This window comes from Phragmites australis, chromosome 9, assembly GCF_958298935.1.
Source record: "Phragmites australis chromosome 9, lpPhrAust1.1, whole genome shotgun sequence".
Lineage (NCBI taxonomy): Eukaryota > Viridiplantae > Streptophyta > Magnoliopsida > Poales > Poaceae > Phragmites > Phragmites australis.
Window position 1 is genome coordinate 16,176,179 of NC_084929.1, and position 19,185 is coordinate 16,195,363.

The 19,185-nt window shown below is 47.0% G+C and overlaps 1 protein-coding gene across 1 annotated transcript; it reads left to right on the top strand.

The window, feature by feature from the left end:
• The first annotated feature begins 18,149 nt into the window (after positions 1–18,149).
• Positions 18,150–18,797, top strand: LOC133928023 (transcription repressor OFP17-like). Its single transcript, XM_062374317.1, has one exon. It carries the CDS (start codon positions 18,150–18,152, stop codon positions 18,795–18,797), a length of 648 nt encoding a protein of 215 aa, XP_062230301.1.
• Positions 18,798–19,185: the final 388 nt, after the last annotated feature.

Genomic DNA, 19,185 nt, shown 5'->3' on the forward strand with positions numbered 1-19,185 from the left:
CCAAATATACTTCTAAATTTTCCCTCCCAATTGTCCCCAAACCCTATATAGCACTGACATTGTCCATAGAGCTTCGTCGCCTTGACCCCATGGCCCTTAACCACGTGCTCCCCAGCCCTAAAATCCATTGCACAGCTCGGGCCCCATGGTCCTTCAAAACACCGCCCCAGCCCTAACAATCGCCTCACCATGACATCCACGTCGAACATACTCCACTTTACGCCACCCTGGCACCGATCTCTTCCACCGCGTGGCGCCCAGCCCCTGTTGTAAATAATTATGCGACAATAAGAGCATGGATATCCTCCCACATATAAAAATACAAAAGCATAACAGTAATAAACCATTGCACATGACCTTGGAAAGAAATGAAAACAATTCATAATCAAGAATTTTTTATGACATGTGTACTGTAAGAACTGGATAGTAGGTATATAAAAGTGCTCTCAGGAAATGAATAACAATTGGCCCCAGGACAGTCAAGGTCCTGCCCCCTAATTGTTCTACTGAGTACATCAACAACTGGATAATTTACTAAGTTCTCATCTAGTTATTAGAACCTGGACATAATTCTCAAAAACCACACAATATCATCATGGATAGTATGGTTGTACCAAATAAAAGAGCATAGATTCTGAACAGGATTAGCAATTTGTTGCCAAGACAGAAATAGAGACTGAACAACAGGATTCAAACAAGTAATGATAGAAGCAAAAAGGAATGAATCAATTTCCTTATCTAGAATCTGATTTGCTAAACAATCTCTGAACTAATAGTAGCACACCATCCAGGGATCAATTTATAAATGGTAGTCTACTGTAGAGACAACACAAGAAATATGTCTCGGTATTCAAGTACAGACCAGCAAGACTACCAACATGTATCAACAGGGGCTACCACAAATATCAGATAACTAGAGAATTATAGGTCTAAACTATTGTACTCAGTAAATTACCCAGTCTTAGTGTATCAATTCATCATCGAGAAAAGGGAATATGTACCAGTACTATCCAGAATAGAAGAGGGGAAATACTCACAAAGAGATTTGCTGAAAAGAACTGATGACCGAGCCAATGCAAGGCTTTCCAATCGCTTCCCTAGAAATCCAATCACCGGACGTTGCCACCAGCGAGTAGGAGAACGGAGACACAAAGCCTTAACCACACCACCACTGCAAGTGCGGGCGAGCCTTGGCACACATAGCTACGACCAGTACCAACATAAGGGCTCCTCCACTCAATCTCTTGTAGCTCCGAATCACCAAGTCAAAGTCCGAGCTCCACTCAGCTCTAGCACAAGAGGCGATTACCGAAACCGAAAGAGAAAACTAGTGATAAGCTAAGAGGATGGAGGGGTTTTCAATCTTCTACACAAGGAAGAAGGATCCATCCAACTAATAGTCGCAGTACACAATCTAGCACCCCACGAACCGAATGGGCTCAGGATCGCTTCCCCATCCATGTATACACAATCGAATGGGCTCAGGACTCGCCAAAACAAATGGGCTAGCCAGTCTAGCCAAGAAAAGGCCCAATGAAACATTCAAATTCTTTTATTTTTTTAATAGCCCTAACATCATCCACAATGCTCTAAATCCATCCAAAACCCTCCACCCCCACCAAAGTGTTATTTTTAATCGGTTACCATAGCTTTTTCAAGGGGATGCCATTTTATGTTTGCATTTATTTTATATGCAATAATTAATTTCATGATGCTTTGCATTTTTTTGGGGATTTATCTTCTATTATTGGTTCTGTGTTTTCTTGTATCAAGATGCCACAATTTTTGCATGTAGTGAATTACTAAGCTACTGCACCTAATAGTTTGTAATGAATTACATGACAATTTGAAGCACCACATGTCAGCATGCAGTTCGTTATACAATAACGTGATAGCCTTTGGCTAACATTAATGTTGGGGGAAATACCCCAGCCCGCAGATATTGCTAAAAGGTCGCCACTAGGACCTCCTCTGGAGCCCTTGATCTCCAGATCCAAAGGAGGAATTCTGGCTTCCAGAGGCCGTAGGCCCCTCCTTCTACTGTCCACCAAGACAGGACAAGAAGCCATTATCTGGGGGAGCTTGAGCTTATCTTTGAGGACCCCAAACGCCCTAGTCTCACTGGCTCCCGGAGCCACAACCTCATGGAGCCTTGGCCTCCCAAAGTCCTAGTCTCCTAGAGGCATAGCCTCCTGAAGCCCCAGCCTCCCAGAGCCCCAGTATCTTGGAGCCACAGCCTGTCAGAGCCCCGGCATCCCGATGGCCCCCGTCTCTCGGAGCCTGGGTGGGCTCCCTGGAGCCCATAGGCAGGGGCCATCAAACCTTGAAAAAAGATCAACTAGAGCGGGTCCACCAGCCATCCTCCACTTGCAAGGAGGTGACATACATTTAATGCGACGCAAGTGGATGCCATCCTGACATCTTGGTAGTGTAGCGCTGTAATAGGAGACTGAGAGAATACCACACCTTGAGGGCCACTTGCATCACTGTATCGCCATAGTAGATAATATCTTCTAAGTTAGAGGGAAAGGCATCGCACCTGGACCCATGCTGTGTGGTTCAACCAGCCCTAGGCCCATGACATACTGTGATATTTCTATCGTTGTAAGGGCATAGTTGTACATATGTACCCTAGGTAGCCCTATAAATACAGACCCTTGGCCGTTAGGCCAAGTTACTGATCCTTTTTTACCATCAACATATTTGGTGTTCCTCCCTCTCCACTTCTTCTCCAAGCTTGAGCCACTCCTGTGAGTGTGCCCTCGCTGCACTTATTTGTGCAAGATATGTTCTTGCGCTAATAGTGCGCCATCCATGGGGATCTGAACATAGAAGTATAGGGGGAGTAGGACGCCACCAAGAACAACCAAGACGTTGGCGCAAGTAGCCGCTTCTATCACCAAACCCATGCAGGAGTACACATGACAGCTGCGACCGGGCAACCTATGTGCCCCCACCTGCTTCACAACTGGGTAGAGTGGCAACCCTCTAGCCAACATCGACTCGATAGACTGGGTTGGTGCCACACCCTAATTTTCACTTTTCTCACTTTTCTAATATTTTCCAAGATTTGATTATAGGTTGAATAATTAAAATAGGAAAAATCCTATTTTTTAAATTCAAATTCAAATTTGAATTAAGGTTATGAATTGTTTGTATGCATTCATGCTGATTAATAGGCATTAAGGTTTTATTGGATTCTAATTGAGCTCCTTTGGATTTATTTGAATTTGTTTGTGTTAAAATGATTTCCAAAATGAATTCATAAGCTCAAAATATTTTGTTTTGTTTTCAAAATGTTTTCAGAGCTTGTTGAATTTCCTAGAATTTGTATGCTTTATTTGGTATTTTATTGGATTTTTTTATTTGCTTTCTTTCTTCTATAGAAATTATCCAAAACAAAAATAAAAAAAATAAAAAAACCTATTCCAAAATCTAACCCAGCCCACTCCGTCCCCTCTCCCTCCGGCCCACCTTTTCTACTGGCCCAGCCCGGCTCCCTCCCTTCCCTTTCGGCCTGGCCCAGCGCACCCCAACTGCCCGAACCAGCCGCACACCGCCTCAACCCAGCACTCAGCCCAGAGTCGCGCTACCCACGCCCGTTGGCGCCCTGCGCCGAAGAAGCTTTCACCCCGCGTCGCAGCCATGTGGGCCTACACCGCGCCATCGTCTTCCACCTGGACTCCACCGCCGACTCCGAGACTGCTGCGTCGCCGCCCTCTTTCTTGGCGTGCATGCCACGAACTCCACGGTCCCATCGCCTATATATAGCACCCGACGCACCTCTGTCCCATCTTGCCAAAAGCCGCCGCCTCTCATGCCCTATTTCGCCGAATCGCCGAGATCGATCTTGCCGCCGACGTCATAGCCGTCGTCGCTGTCTGAGCTCGCCAACTCGCCGATTCCGTCGCACTTTGCCACCAACTAGCCGCCCAGAAGCTCCTCCATCGACCTTTGAACACGCCGGTGCCTTTGTCTTCGCTTCCCTGCCATCGGAACCCCTCCACCGACGAGCTCCCGTGCGCCACTGCTTCCCTCACCGTCGCTGGACCTCTCCCGTCTCGCGCCGCCCGAGGTAGGGTCTCAAACAGGTTACTCTCTCCCTCCTGAAGCTTATCCGCTGCTCGTTGTCAAAGTCTGAGGCCGGTGACGACCTTTCTCCCTCTCCTCCGACGAGTCTCTGCCGCATCCCGAGCCGACACCGCAGTCTTTGATTTGTCCTCACTCTCAGCCATCCGATCTGATTCCAAGGGTTATGATTAGATCCAACTTACCTCTTCAGCCAACCAACCAGAAGCTGCCACGTGTCGCTTCTTAAACCAGTTAGCAGCCACGCCATGTCATCTAGCCACCTCAGCTGCCACCTAGCCCTCTTTGCTGATGTGTCTTGTCCAGTCAGCCTGCCACATCAGCCAAAGCAGCCTAGTCAATATTTCAAGTTTTCCAGTACAAAAATAATTCTAGAAAATTCCTTTAGTTGGTAATTTTGCAGAAAGACCCCTAGACTTTTCTGTAATAACAAAAGAGCCTTGTCTTTTTACAGATCAGTCCCTAAACTTTTCCATAATAACAATTAGGACCCCTATTTTTACAAAAAGGTCCCTAAACTTTCTATTTTATTCAAAATAAGTCCTTTTCTTTTTCAGATTAAACCCTAGAATTGTTTTAGCCATATCTTCTTCGTTTTAGCTCCAATTTGAGTGATTCTTGCGCTCAAATTTTTCTAAAAATATGTTCTATCTATCCATGCTAGTTTTAAGTATCAATTCTCATATATTTACAGTATTTTTTCCTTAGTAACATCTAGATCTCTACAACCATATCTTTTTCCCCAGAAGAACTACAGTCAATCTTTTCTATCTTCCCAATTGAAACTTTAACCCTAGTTCCCATCCCTTAATTTTTTCCTCGATAGTGGTCTAGTCAATTCTGTTCTCCTTGTTCAGCCAAATCCAAGATCCCAGTTTATCGTTCTGTTTCTTTTGGAGTTTATTGGGTGTTTATTCGATGATGTTTTTGTTTGTCGATAGAATTCGCGATTAGTCGACAACACTTCGGATCTGTTCGAGGGATTTCATGACTAAGATTTCGACAACACTGAGCAGCATTGGGAAAAACGCAAGTGTCCTTGATCATATTGAACCTATGTTTTTAAATGTTTTGGTTTTAATAAACTGCATGCAATGTCTGTCAATATGATGGGTAGTTACCTATGTTAGGGTTTTTCCTAGATTTTCCCTTATCATCCCTTGAAACCTAGATGGTTTACGGTTAGGTATCTTTTATGGGTAGATTGCTTAGCCATGCTTTTGGGATGTTGAGAAGTGTCATAATCTTGACTAATGAACATATGCAACAATGGTCGTTAATTTGTTAATGATCTAGTAACATGGAACCTTAGGCCTTGAGCAAAGTGGTTTTGATGGTTGTCATGGTTATGATGTTGGTTTAGTGTTTGCTCAAGTAACCTAAGTAAGGACCGGTTCGTGGAGCGACAACCCAAGAAGTAACGTACCAACCACGAGGCTGATATGGGTAAGGAGTGACATACTGATTAGAGTCTATCTAGTGTGTGTTGGGTCAGCACAAAAGGGGGCTTCTGGGTAGGAGTTTAGCTTGCGTAAAGCCTGACGGTGAAATCTAGTGGGCAGATAAATACTGGATTAGTCTCTAGTTGGTGGCAAATGTCATGCAGTGATTCTTGGTGGCACACCACTGACGTGTGTTAAGTGTTTCGTGAACACGGCAACATGGAATTCACTGACTTGTGGGGAGAGCTGGATAACCTCTGCAGAGTGTAAAACTGTTATAACAGCCGTTCTCACGGATATGAGAGACTTGGTTCCTCACATGATTAGTGGGTTGTGGTTATGAGTTTGGTTGTGGTTATGGTTATGGTACAAGGAGTACTAGATGGTTGTGATTCTGGTACAGGGAGTACTAGATAGTTATGATATGCAAGGTGGGAAGCCTTGTATGCTGCGTATTGGACTGTATAGGTTAGATTCACTTAATAATTGCTTAATGCTTTTGAGTCCAAATATGTTTTCATTACTCGTATTTACGCAAATATACCATGTGTTAGCCTATTCTTGATATAAGCCTGCATATCATTATTTTTTCCACACTTGCTGAGTACTCTATGTGCTCACACTTGCTATTTTCCCTACACCATGCGACATGTGTGCTGCTGCTCAGTGAGTGAAGATGTTGAAGACTACCAAGACGAGGTTGTGACGTTCTAGGCTAGTGTCTCCCGGTCAGTTGCCTGCAATGTTGTTGGACACTAGTGCTTCTGTTCCGCTGCAGATATCTTCATAGAAGACAATATATGCCAATTTTTGTAAGAGTTTAACATTTATTTAATAGAAGTATTGCTTTTGTTACTTCACCTGTGACGTCCTTATGTGTGTTGAACATCTTGGGCACACATAAGCCGCATCTGGTTTTGGCCATTAAAACCGGGTGTGACAGTTAGCACGGAAGCCCGAACCAACACAGAAGGTTTCCAACAGTGGCATGGTGAGGACATCACCACACCGCAGGAGGCTGCTGCTGAGGCCGCTACAAGACAGGCTGCCCCTCCAGTGGTTCTAGGCGCTTAAGCCCAATGACACCCATGCCTGGGCCCAGCTCTCAGATGCTTTCGGCAGTGACATCCTCGGCACCTCCGTCGAGCTAGTGTCCTCCAAGAACTTGGTCACCCAGCAACCTCCTCGCCCCTTATGGGTGGAAGGACGTTTCAGGGGACCACGAACTCTGATTAATGTAGATCTTGCTGGCACCAGGTGCGCCAACCACAGGCTTCGACACTACTGGAAGAATATCATTGCATCTTGCATGGGGCCGAATGTGGCCATGGAACCGGTCACTGCCTGACCCTCGTAACCTTTCAGGAGGAATACCTTGCGAGGGGGACGGGACACTCGGCAGGAGGATAAGTTGGCAACAGGCGACCCAGTGGTTGTGAGGGTACAAGGGCCAACGAGCAAGAGGCTGGATCTTACCAAGCCCAACTCAGTCTGTAGGGTCACCTCGGGCTCTACTACCAAGGGTGCAATTCCCAGTGATGGGGACTGAGACGCACAAGCAGCCCCATCTAGGCCTTCGAAGGGGTGGGACCCCACTGGCCTCCCAGGTTGGGTTTGATTTGAGAGGTTGGCTATACCAAAGGAGTACCGGGCTCCAACAATGGGACTCTGGATACTTCATACTCCCGTGTAGCTTAGATCTTTTAGCAAACAACCCCGGTCGGGGGAGCCAACCCTTCTAGCGCCTTTAGGCTGCGAAGGCTCCATGGCCCCCGACTTTGTGGCAGAGGTTCCATTTTTCCAAAGGTACACCCATCTACCACCACCTAGCAATAGCTTATCTATCTAGTTTATATTTATATAGCAAAGTTAGCATACCGTGGAAATATGTAGCCTAGCTATTATGAAGTATCTATGACAGATAACTAATAGACAGCAACAGGGTACTATAAAACCTAGGTCGTGCCTCTGCCTAGTAGTTGGTAGCTTTACTTAATGTTTATCACTGTTCAACAGTAAAGTATGAAACTTAGCTTAAAAGTTGTACCCTCTCCCGAAAATGCCACCCAGCGTGCGATAGGCAAGACCCCACTGGTGAGTCAATGGTGTAAGCCTCGATGCCAGAGGTACAAAAACTTATGTCTAAGGTTATCTCGGCCCGGTAGTAGGTAGTAGAACCTAAGCCAAGCCTCAGTCTAGCATGTGATAAAGAATAGCCATTCAACCTAGTAACGACTTATACTACAAATTAGCTAGTTGCCGACAAATGGTAAGGTTCCAGACCTAGCTTGGGTTACACCTCTATTCAAATAGTCATTGTCTAGGTAGTAGAATTTAAAATATGTCTCTACACCTAAAGGCGTTGTCTAGGTAGGAGACATGGCCTCTCCGGCATTGCTACATGCCCGAAGAGGAGCGGACCTCTTCCAGCATTGCTACATGCCAGAGTGGTGTGGACCCCCTTGGGCATATTTTTATGCCAGGGTGACAGGACCTCTTTGGCATTGCTACATGCCTTGAGAGGAGGGGACCCCTTCTGACATTTATACATACCGGAGTGGTGTGGATCCCCTCTAACATATTTTTATGCTGGGGTGACACGGTCTCTTCGGTAAACCACCACGAGACTCTGGATGGCCATGCCTTTTGAGCCTTGTTACAGCTAGAGGCCCAGGGGGTCATGAACCGCCTCCTTCAGCCCATCGTTTGCCTCACCTTTGGCAAGCGCCATGAGACTCTGGATGACCTTGCCTCTGAAGCCTTGCCACGGCTAAAGGCCAAGCGGGTCATGGACTGCCTCCCTCATCCCGATCATCGTCTCCACCTTCGGCAATCACCATGGGACTCCAGGTGGCCTTGCCTCCCGAGCCTTGCCGTGTCTAAAGGCCAAGAGGGTTGCAGACCACATCCCTTTTCCCCATCGTCAGCTACACCTTTGGCAACAGCCATAGGATAACGGATGGCCTTGCCATCGGAGCCTCACTGTGGCTAAAGGCCAAGTGGGTCGTGAACCACCTCCCTCGGCCCGATCATCAGCTCCACCTCTGGAAATCGATGTGGGACTCTGGGTGTCCTTGCCTCTAGAGCCTCGCTGTGCCTAAAGGATGGAGGGGTCACGAACTGCCTCCATCAGCCCTGTCCTTGGCTCCACCTTCGGCAACCGCCACAAGACTCCAGGTGGCCTTGCCTCTGGAGCCTTGCTGTGGCTAAGGGACAAGGGGGTCGCAGACCACCTCCCTTGGCCCCATCATTAGCCCCACCTCAGGCAAGCACCACATGACTCCGGATGGCCTTACCAATAGAGTCTCACTGTGGCTAAAGGCTAAGCGGGTCATGAACCATCTCCCTCGACCTGATCATCGGCTCCACCTCTGGAAACTTCCGTGGGATTCTGTGTGGTCTTGCCTCCAGAGCCTTGCCGCTTCTAAAGGCCAAGGGGGTCACAGACCGCCTCCCTCGACCCCATTGTCGATTGTACCTCTGATAACCTTCACAGGACTCTGGATGGCCTTGCCTCCAAAGTCTCGTTGCGGCTAAAGGCCAACCGAATCACTGTCCACCTCCCTCGATCCGATCATCGGCTCCAATTCTGGCAACCACCGCGGGACTCTAGGTGTTGCCTCTGGAGCCTCACCATGGCTTAAGGATAGGGTGGTCGTAGATCATCTCCCTCGGCCCCGTCATCAGCTCCACCTTCAGCAACCCCCGCGGGACTCTAGGTGGCATTGCCTCCAGAGTCTCGTTGCGGCTAAAGGACAAGGGGGTTGCGGACCGCCTCCCTCAGCCCCATCGTCCGCTCAACCTCTAGCAAGTGCCATGAGGCACTGGATGGCCTTGCCTCTGGAGTCTTGCCATGGCTAAAGGCCAAGGGGGTTGCGAACCTCCTCCCTCAGCTCCATCATTAGCTTCACCTCTGGCAACTGCCACGGGACTCCAGATGGCCTTGCATTTGGAGCCTTAGCGCGGCTAAAGGCCATGTGGGTCGTGGACAACCTCCCTCAGCCAGATTGTTGGGTCCACCTTTGGTAACCACCGTGGGACTCCAGGTGGCCTTGACTCCAGAGCCTCACCAAGGCAAAGGGAGTTGCAGACCGCCTCCCTCGACCCCATCATTAGCTTCACCTTTGGCAAGCGCCACGGGACCCCGGATGGCCTTGCCCCCGAAAGCCTCACCACGGCTAAAGGCCAAGCGGGTCATGAACCGCCTCACTCAGCTCGATCATCAACTCCACCTCCAGCAACTGTCATGGGACTCCGAGTGGCCTTGCCTTGTAACACCCTGATTTTTAGATTTCTTAAATTTCTAAAATTTTCCAAGAGTATTGAATAGCTTCACCAGTAGTATAGGTTTAAAACCTATTTTCTTAATCAATCAATCAATATAGGTTAATATTTTGTGTGCATTACATGCTGAGTTTTGCTAGGTGCCAGGTAAATGCATTAGAGTTCTTTTTCCTTTTCTTTCTCTTTGGTGTTTTGAGTGAAAACAATTTTGAAAAGGTTTTTACAAAACTCAGTAATGAATAAGTTAAGGATCTTAATGGTTGGAATTCAAAGTCTTTGAATTCATTATCTATTCAATTCTTGATCATACCTGATCCTTCTCTAGTTCAATTCAAATCTTATCCAAATTCTTGTTTAAAGTCAATCTTTTCTCTTTCTCAAATTCTACCCAAAATCTAAATTCAAATTCCTCATCTACTCCTATTCTTGTTCAACCTTATCTTTTGGTTTCTCTCAAATTCACTTCAAGCTCAATTCAAATTCAAACCCGATTCAAATTTCTTTGCAAAAGTTCTTTCCTAAACTCTAGATATACCTAAAGTGTCTTTGGGCTCAATCTTGCTCAAGTCCAAACCCTTAGCCAAGTCTTCTAGATGGCCCAACAAAGGATCTACGAAATCTGCAAATTTTCGCGGAGTCTTGGACAGCCTTATCTTCCCATTAAGTTTTGGAGTTCAAAACGGCCCCAAATGCAAATCTTGACAATACCAAAGTTGTAGGTCACGCCGAGAGGTTCGATTTGAACCTATGAAAGTCCTCTTTTGGATAATGGAGCTAGGAGTTATGGCCCCCGAAACCAGTGCTGCGCAGAGAAGTCCGAGTTCAAACAGTTTATCTTGTAGCGCATTTTTGGAAATCAATATGGCATTTTTAGAAGTTCCAATGACTACCAAAGTTGTAGATCTTTTCGATTACTACAATTTAGAATCAAGAAACGTCCAATATGGAGTCCGGACAACAGAGATATCATCTTCGGAATAGAGAGCTGCGAAAAAGGAAATCGTAACCGACTCGAACTCGAATCCGATTCGTGTTCGGTTTGGACTCTACCTCAACCAGCCGCCCCTGGCCCTATATATATGAGTTGCACGACCTCTTCTATCTCTATTCCATGCCTCCAAGCCCTAGAAGTCGCTGCTGCCTTGTCCATACGTCGCCGGAGCGCCGCCGTTCGCCGGAGCCGCCGCCGCCGCCCGTGATGCGCTACATCGTCTTCTCCGCGAATCCTCCTTCCTTGGCCATCAAAGAAATATGAGGACCTCTTCTTATCCTCCCTTACTACTATTTTAGCATCATACTAAGTCTCTAGCCAAGCCCTAGCCCCGGCCAAAGTCCGATCTATGCCGCAATGGTCGTCACCGTCGCGGACAGCCGCGAGACAGCCACGCTGTAGCTGATTGGCATGGATGTTCCCGACCGACCAGAGGTCAAATCACCAAGCCCTTTCACCGGTGCATATCCCATGATGTTCCCACGCCCTCACCAACCGGTTCGGCCAGTAGAGTAGCCAAGCCACCGCAATCAAGGTCGACATACCCGCTGTCCGGTTTCTAGACGCGTTATGCACACGCAGCGGATTTGCATTCGCGTCCCCCATCAATCCGAAAGCCGAATGGATGCACCAACCGTGTCACGGCGTATCCCATAGAGTCTTCTACGTTACCCTAGGAGCTCATCCCCATTTGTGCAGCGACACGACCAAGACGCCATTGCCAACCACAGCACGTCGCAGCCATCACACACCTTAGTATAGAAAACATCTATATAACCACGATCCGTCTCATCTGTGCTGATCATTCTTCCTCTCAGTGGATGATCTACCAAAACCCATGCCATAGCATTGTGTTCCCGGGTTATATGAACATCTTTGTTCAAACGGTTTCATAAATTTCATAGCCAATCTCCTAGAACGCGAGCGTCTTTGTTCCTGCATCTGTTTGCGGTCACTACCAAACCTAGAAGCAGTTATCGCTGTTTTGCCGCTACCTCGGATGACCCTTTCCAAAACCAACCATACCGCTGAGTTAGTCTTTCCGCGTTCTACACCATGCTTCCCTCGTTTCACTGAAACACCACTGAAGCTGACATTGATGTCTGTGGCCACATGTCGGATCGCTGTCTTCGATGAAACCCGAACCACCACCGCTATATAGAGTCACCAGTAGTATCCTTAACCTAGAAGTGCAACCTTCACCCTTTTTGATCCATCATAGGTGGTTGACACTAGACCTTAGTGTATCCCTTCTTTAATCCAAGATGTTACTTGCATAGCATGCCAAGTCACTGCCACATCATTCTCCTTAGCCTAGCTAGTGAAGTCTAGTCCACCCTACACTTGTTGAATCTTGTAAAATAATGTTGTCAAGCCTGACAAAGTGATTGTGCAGTAATTCCTTTCCCATAGGAAGATAGTTCCGGAAAAATCAGCATTTCCTTTTCAGTCTAATCCATCTCCCGAAAGCTATTCTCTTTTCATCTTAACTCTGATTTAGGCGATTCTTATGTCTAAATATTCCTAAAATCATCCCTATCCAACCATAGTGTTTTTAAGTGTTTTAATGATGTTTGGTATGTTGTTCTTAGTGTTTGCTTTGTGTTGTTTATCGGTAGTTCTTGTGATTAGTAGATAACGTTCCGAAGTAGTTCGAAGGACTTCAAGACCAAGATTTCGACAACACTGAGTAGCATTGGAAAAAAGGCAAGTGTCCTTGATCATATTGAACCTATATTTTTAAATGTTTTGTTTTACAAAATTGCATACAATGTCTGTCAATATGATGGGTAGTCACCTATGTTAGGGTTTTCCCTAGATTTTTCCCTTATCATCCCTTGGAACCTAGATGGTTTATGGTTAGGTGTCCTTTGTGGGTAGATTGCTTAGCCATGCTTCTGGGATGTTAAGAAGTGTCATAATCTTGACTAATGAACATATACAACATTGATGGTTAATTTATTAATGGTCTAGCAACATGGAACCTTTGGCCTTGAGCAAAGTAGTTTTGATGGTTGTCATGGTTATGATATTGGTTTAGTGTTTGCTTAAGTAACCTAAGGACCGGTTCGTGGAGCGACAACCCAAGAAGTAATGTACCAACCACGAGGCTAATATGGGTAAGGTGTGACATACTGATTAGAGTCTATCCAGTGTATGTTGGGTCAGCACAAAAGGGTCTTTTGGGTAGGAGCTTTGCTTGCGTAAAGCCTGGCGGTGAAACTTAGTGGGCAGACACATACTGGATTAGTGTCTGGTTAGTGGAAAGTGTCATATAGTGATTCTTGGCGGCACACCACTGGCGTGTGTTAAGTGTTTCGCGAACACGGCAACATGGAATTCACTGACTCGTGGGGAAAGCTGGATAACCTCTGCAGAGTGTAAAACTGTTATAACAGCCGTGCTCACGGATATGAGAGACTTGGATCCTCACATGATTAGTGGGTTGTGATTAGTTGGTTCTGGTGCAGGGAGAACTAGATGGTTGTGGTTATGGTTCCAGTACTGGGAATACTAGATGGTTTTGGTTATAGTACAGGGAGTACTCGATGGTTATGGTGTGCAAGGTGGGGAGCCTTGTATGCTATGTGTTGGACTGTATGGGTTATATTCACTTAATAATTGCTTAATACTTTTGAGTCCAAATATATTTTTATTACTCGCATTTACGCAAATATACCATGCGTTAGCCTATTCTTGATATAAGCCTGCATATCATTACTTTCCCCCACTTGCTGAGTACTCTAAGTGCTCACACTTGCTATTTTCCCTACACCATGCGATATGTATGCTGCTGCTCAGTGAGTGAAGATGTTGAAGATTATAAAGACGAGGTTGTGACGTTCTAGGCGCGTGTCTCCCGGTCGGTTACCTGCGGTGTTGTTGGGCACCAGTGCTTCTGTTCCGCTGCAGATATCTTCATAGAAGACAATATATGTCAATTGCTGTAAGAGTTTAACTTTTATTTAATAAAAGTATTGTTTTTGTTACTTCACCTGTGATGTCCTTATGTGTGTTGAACATCCTGGGCACACATAAGCCGCATCTGGTTTTGTCCGTTAAAACTGGGTGTTACATGCCTCCAAAGCCTCACCTTGGCTAAAGGCCAAGTGGGTCACGAACCGCCTTATTTGTAGCCAACTCATCGGCTTCACCTCCGGCAAGCGTTCGTGGGACTCCGGGTGATGTTACCTCCAGAGCCTCGCCGTAGCCATAGGCCCAGGGGGTCCCGAACCGCCTCCCTCAGCCCGATCATTGGCTTCACCTCCGGCTATCATGACGGGACTCCAGGTGGCCTCACCACCAAAGCCTCACCGTGGTTGAAGTCTGAGGGGGTCGCAAACCACCTCCCTCGGCCCTCTCGATAGCTTCATCCCCATCGATCACCACTGGGCTCCAGATGGATTTCCTTCAATCTGAAATCTTGAATAAATTTAGAGTGGAGTCTGTACTGACTTTGGATAGAAGAGAGGGCTCGTTGCTCCGGCTGCCAACACAATCGCAGTGTGTGAAAAGGCCAGGGAAGATACCACACATGGGGGATCGAAGGCACTAAAACACACGTCTGGCCACCTATTCAGAGGATTGTCCACATTTCAATTTTAGAAAAGACATCAAGCATTCCAAGGTTTTATTTTCATTATTAATAACTTGCACATCCAAAGGACGTTTACAAAGGAGGAATTGACAAACAAAATACAAATCCTGAGAGAGCAACCTAGGGGGCAAAAGAGTACAAGGTGACGATCAAGGATGCTACAATCGGTGGCGCATGCCATGATTGATGTGCTTCATCTGCGGCCTACCACTACGACGGCTAATATAGTAGCTGATCCCTGAGTTGCTAGAGGACAAGGCAGAGGACAGAACAACCTCTGTCGTGGCCCTCTTTCCCTCCTCCTCAACCTTTTTCTTCTTCACCTTGGACGCCTCCTTTTGCACCTCCGCCTTCTCCTCCACATCAATCTCCTTCTCCAGAGAATCCCAGTCTACCTCCTCTCTATCATCACAGATGTCGATGGTCTCGACTAGAGCAACCGCCTGGACCGGAGGCTAGGACGGAGCATTGGGTGGTAGCCCCCTCTGCGAGGAGGGGAGTAACATGGCCATTGGCTCTAACCCCGCAAGTACCAGCACCAGCGCTAAGGGCGATCTCGCCATCGAGAACATCGACATTTTTGACGATGAGGAGAAGGACGCCATACTCTAAAAAAACAAAGGAGAAATGCTCCCCTGCACAAGAAGAGAAGGATTAGCTGGGTGAACCCTATTTTTTATAGCCAGGCCAAATGGTTGCATAGCCCTAGGGAAGGAAACGGAATCATCGTGGGCGTCGTCTCGCGGTGTTCCAATTACTCCCCCGAGGGGCCCATGGCCATGCCTTGGCTGATCTGCGTCCATGTGGCATCATCCTACGGTGACACCCGGGTTTTTTGTGCACACGTCCCATCGCATTCGTAAACCAAACCCCTTTTGGCACATGTAAGGGGCAGGGATGAAAGACCAGAAGCAAAAGTACGCCTAACCCTGTCAGATGCACTGCATTAGCTGAAGGGCCCATGGCCATGCCCCAGCTGATCACTAACCACATGGCGTACTCCTACGGTGGCACCTAGGTTTTTTGCGCACCTGTCTCTCCACATTTGTGAGCCAAGCCCCTTTCGATGCATGCAAGAATCATGGGTACAAAACCCTAAGCGAGACTGCGCATGACCCCATCAGACACACTACCATTACCACATGCCATCTAGTACTTGCCTCCATTCATGATCCCGCAATGACGGTTCAAGTGGCAAGAAGTCTCATCATCAGAGAAGTTGAAGGGTTTACTCCGGCTTCTGCATGGACTCCGAAACATGGTGCCTTTGCCAAGATCTCAGCAGCCTTTGGCTCCGATCTTAACTACACCTCCGAGCCTTATCACTTCCATCATGCCCTGACATTGTCGCTTATGGTTATTGCTGAGAGACTCCTCAATGGATTGAAGCTATGTCATGGGATATCCTGACTATGATGCTAGGCTGGAGCTAGTTCCCTTTACATACGCTCATCCCTTCTAACCTCGGGCTAGCGAATGAGGGGATACTGTTGGGGAAAATACCCCAGCATGTAGACATTGCTAAAATACTGCCACCAGGAGCTCCTCTGGAGCCCTTGGGTTCCAGATCCAAAGGAGGAAATCTGGCTTCCAAAGGACATAGGCCCCGCCAGCTGTTATCCTGCAAGACAAGAGAAGAAGCCATCCTTCGGGGGAGGATGGGGGTCATCTCTGAGGACCCCCGACGCCCCGGTCTCACTGGCCTCCCAGAGCCACAGGCTTCTAAAGCCCCAGTCTCCTGGAGCCACAGCCTCCCAGATCCCAAGCCTCCCGAAGGCCCCCGTCTCCCAGAGCCTGGGTGGGCTCCTTGGATCCCACAGGAAGCGGCCATCAGACCTGGGAAAAATCAACCAGAGCGGGCCCACCAGACGTCCTGCACCTACAAGGAGGTGACATACATTTAATACGACGCAAGTGGAGGCCATCCTAACATCTTGGTAGTGCAGTTCCACAATAGGCGACTGACAGAATACCATGCCTTTAGGGCCACTTGCATCACTGTACCATCATAGTAGATAATATCTTCTAAGTTGGGGGCCAAGGTATCCCACCTAGACCTGTGTTGTGTGATTCAACTGGCTCTAGGTCCATACGGTATTATGATATTTGTATCGCTGTAAGGACATACCTGTATATTTGTACCCTGGGTAGCCCTATAAATACAGACTCTTGCCATCAGGCCAACGGACCGATCCTTTTTACCATCAACATATTTGGTGTTCCTCCCTCTCTACTTCTTCTCCAAGCTTGAGCCATTCCTGTGAGTGAGCCAACAATTAACCATGATACACAGGCCATGAAAAATTAAACATATGCTTCACATACAGATAAAGGTCATATTATTCATATCATTCTCTGTAAAAATAAGTTAAGCATACAATCAAATTTTAATGGCGTGATTTGAATACGTCATACTTAAAAGCCCTACAGTACGGTGGTCCCGCTATGAAAACAAGATCTTGAAATTTGTAATCAAGAGTAATCCTAACTTGTTTTGTAATTTTCTTGGACAACACGATGGTTCCTAGATAGCTACACCATCATTGTTATGGTCTCTCCTACTCCACCACCGCCGCAGAGTAATACATATATATACATATATATGTAATCTATCAATATCTTATTTCTTAGTGTAATTGTATATTTTTTTAGTATACACATATTTTTTTAATGAAATCAGGAACTTATTTTGTAGTTACCTTCTTAGTCTAAATTTTGCAACTTACGAACTTAGTGTTTTATTGTGCACTATTGGCTCATTGCCAACTCATAGCATCAATCGGCAGTGATAAAAGTGTATATCCATACCCATTTTAGCCATAAGCTGGTAGTAATACACCACTACTAGTTTATGTTATAAACCGATAATGATAACAGATAATGATAAGTAGTATCACTATCGGTACCAATGGAATCATCAATTTTTTAGCCCGTTGTCGTAACGAACCAGCAGTAATACCTTATCATTGTCAGTGCTTGCAAGACTGATACTAATAAGCAGTTGTCGATTGGGTTTTCTGTGGTAATGCTCCATACCTATGATCCGTGAAACATGATCAACAATCAATATATGTGCTAATCTATAAATCATCATTGTCCCATAAAATGATACGAGACCAGGGATCCAACCATATAACCTTTACGAACAAATTGCATTCTTTCCGATCAATATAAATTATAGTAATCTATTAAATAGAATAACATATATTATTCAAAGTACATAAATATAGATATAATATAATCATCCCTACGATCTCCTTTATGACATATCGCTGACACACAAGGCACACAACGTTGAGGGACAAGAAAAAAACTGAACGGCATCAATCCTATCATAATAGATCTAAATAAATCTTTTTGGTTTCCAAATTGCTTTCGAGATCAGTCTATTGTGCATTTGAACTTTGATCCCTCAAATCTCAAAGAATGGTTAATCTGAACCACGGACTTTCTGATACTTTTAACAGGAGAGGGTCTTATGCTGATGTGTATATGTGCTCACGTACGCACGCTCAATATTGAATGGTTCATGTTAGGATGCAGGAATTGTTAGTGGCACTCCACTCTCGTATGATAGGATGCCTGAACGTGTATACCACACCCGTGCAACGACAACGTTGCACGCACGCAGTCAACCACAATCGACAGATCCCCCCCCCCACCCTCTCTCTGTCTCTCTCTATATATACACATACATATATTGTAGGTGAAGCTGCGCGTCCCATGTCTCTCTAACTCCCAAAGGATGTCAGTTTCCTCGTCTCATCACCATCCTCCTTCCTGCGTGACGTGCAGCCTCCTCGCGGCATGCAGGCGAGCCCTCACGCAGCTCTTCCGCATCCCGGCCTCCACCGCGCTCCCCATCAGGGCCTTCCGCTTCCGCAAACTCCGGAAGGCCGCTGCCAGGATGAGCTCACAGCCCCGCCGCCGCCGCCAGACGTTCCGGTCCATCCGAGCGGTATTCTGGCCTCTCGTCCCGCCGCCGGCCTCTGCAGCCGAGGGAGATGCTGAGCGCGGGGCAGTGCTGGAGGCGCCGGCGCCGGAGATGTCGCTTCACGCGCCGATGCCGTCGCCAGAGACGCCGGCGTACGTGAAGGTGGTGGCGCGGCTGCAGTCGGGGCGGAGCGCTAGCGGAGACGGGGAGGAGGAGGAGGCGTGCCGGAGCTTCGAGAGCTGCCTGATGGAAATGCTGGTTGAGGAGGGGAAGGCGAGGGACCTGCAAGACGTGGAGGAGCTCCTGCGGTGTTGGGAGCGGCTCAAGTCGCCGGTGTTCGTCGAGCTGGTATGCAGGTTCTACGGCGAGCTGTGTAATGACATGTTCCCAGCGGTCAGGGGTGACGACGGCACGGACAGGGACGGTGGCGACGCCTCCGTGCCCACGTCCACTGCTTAAGCAGATCACCTCAACAAATTTGCAGTTTCTCTTCAGTATTGTAGACCTAAATAAGTTTTTTGTATCCACGTCTACGTGAATCTAAGGGCATTTGAGCCATTCTCAACCTGAAAACACCCTAGCGAAAGGCATTAGCCAGCTCCGTCAGCTCGATGGCAGGTTTGATGAATTACGAACGATTGTAGTGGCAAATATGCACCAAGGTTTTTTTCACTGGCAAGTATGCAATAGGGAAAGAAAAGGAATCACAACGTTATTAGAAGAAAAAACAATTTCATAAGGACTAATAATTTGACTGAGATAGGTCACGCACCTATGTGCTTGTGGAGGCCTATCCTAATAGGACAGAACTTAATTTCAGGAAGTCACCCATATCCCAAAACCTTCA

Excerpts from the sequence above, each read along its gene's own strand:
- LOC133928023 (XM_062374317.1), top strand. The coding sequence starts at position 18,150 with ATGTCAGTTTCCTCGTCTCATCACCATCCTCCTTCCTGCGTGACGTGC.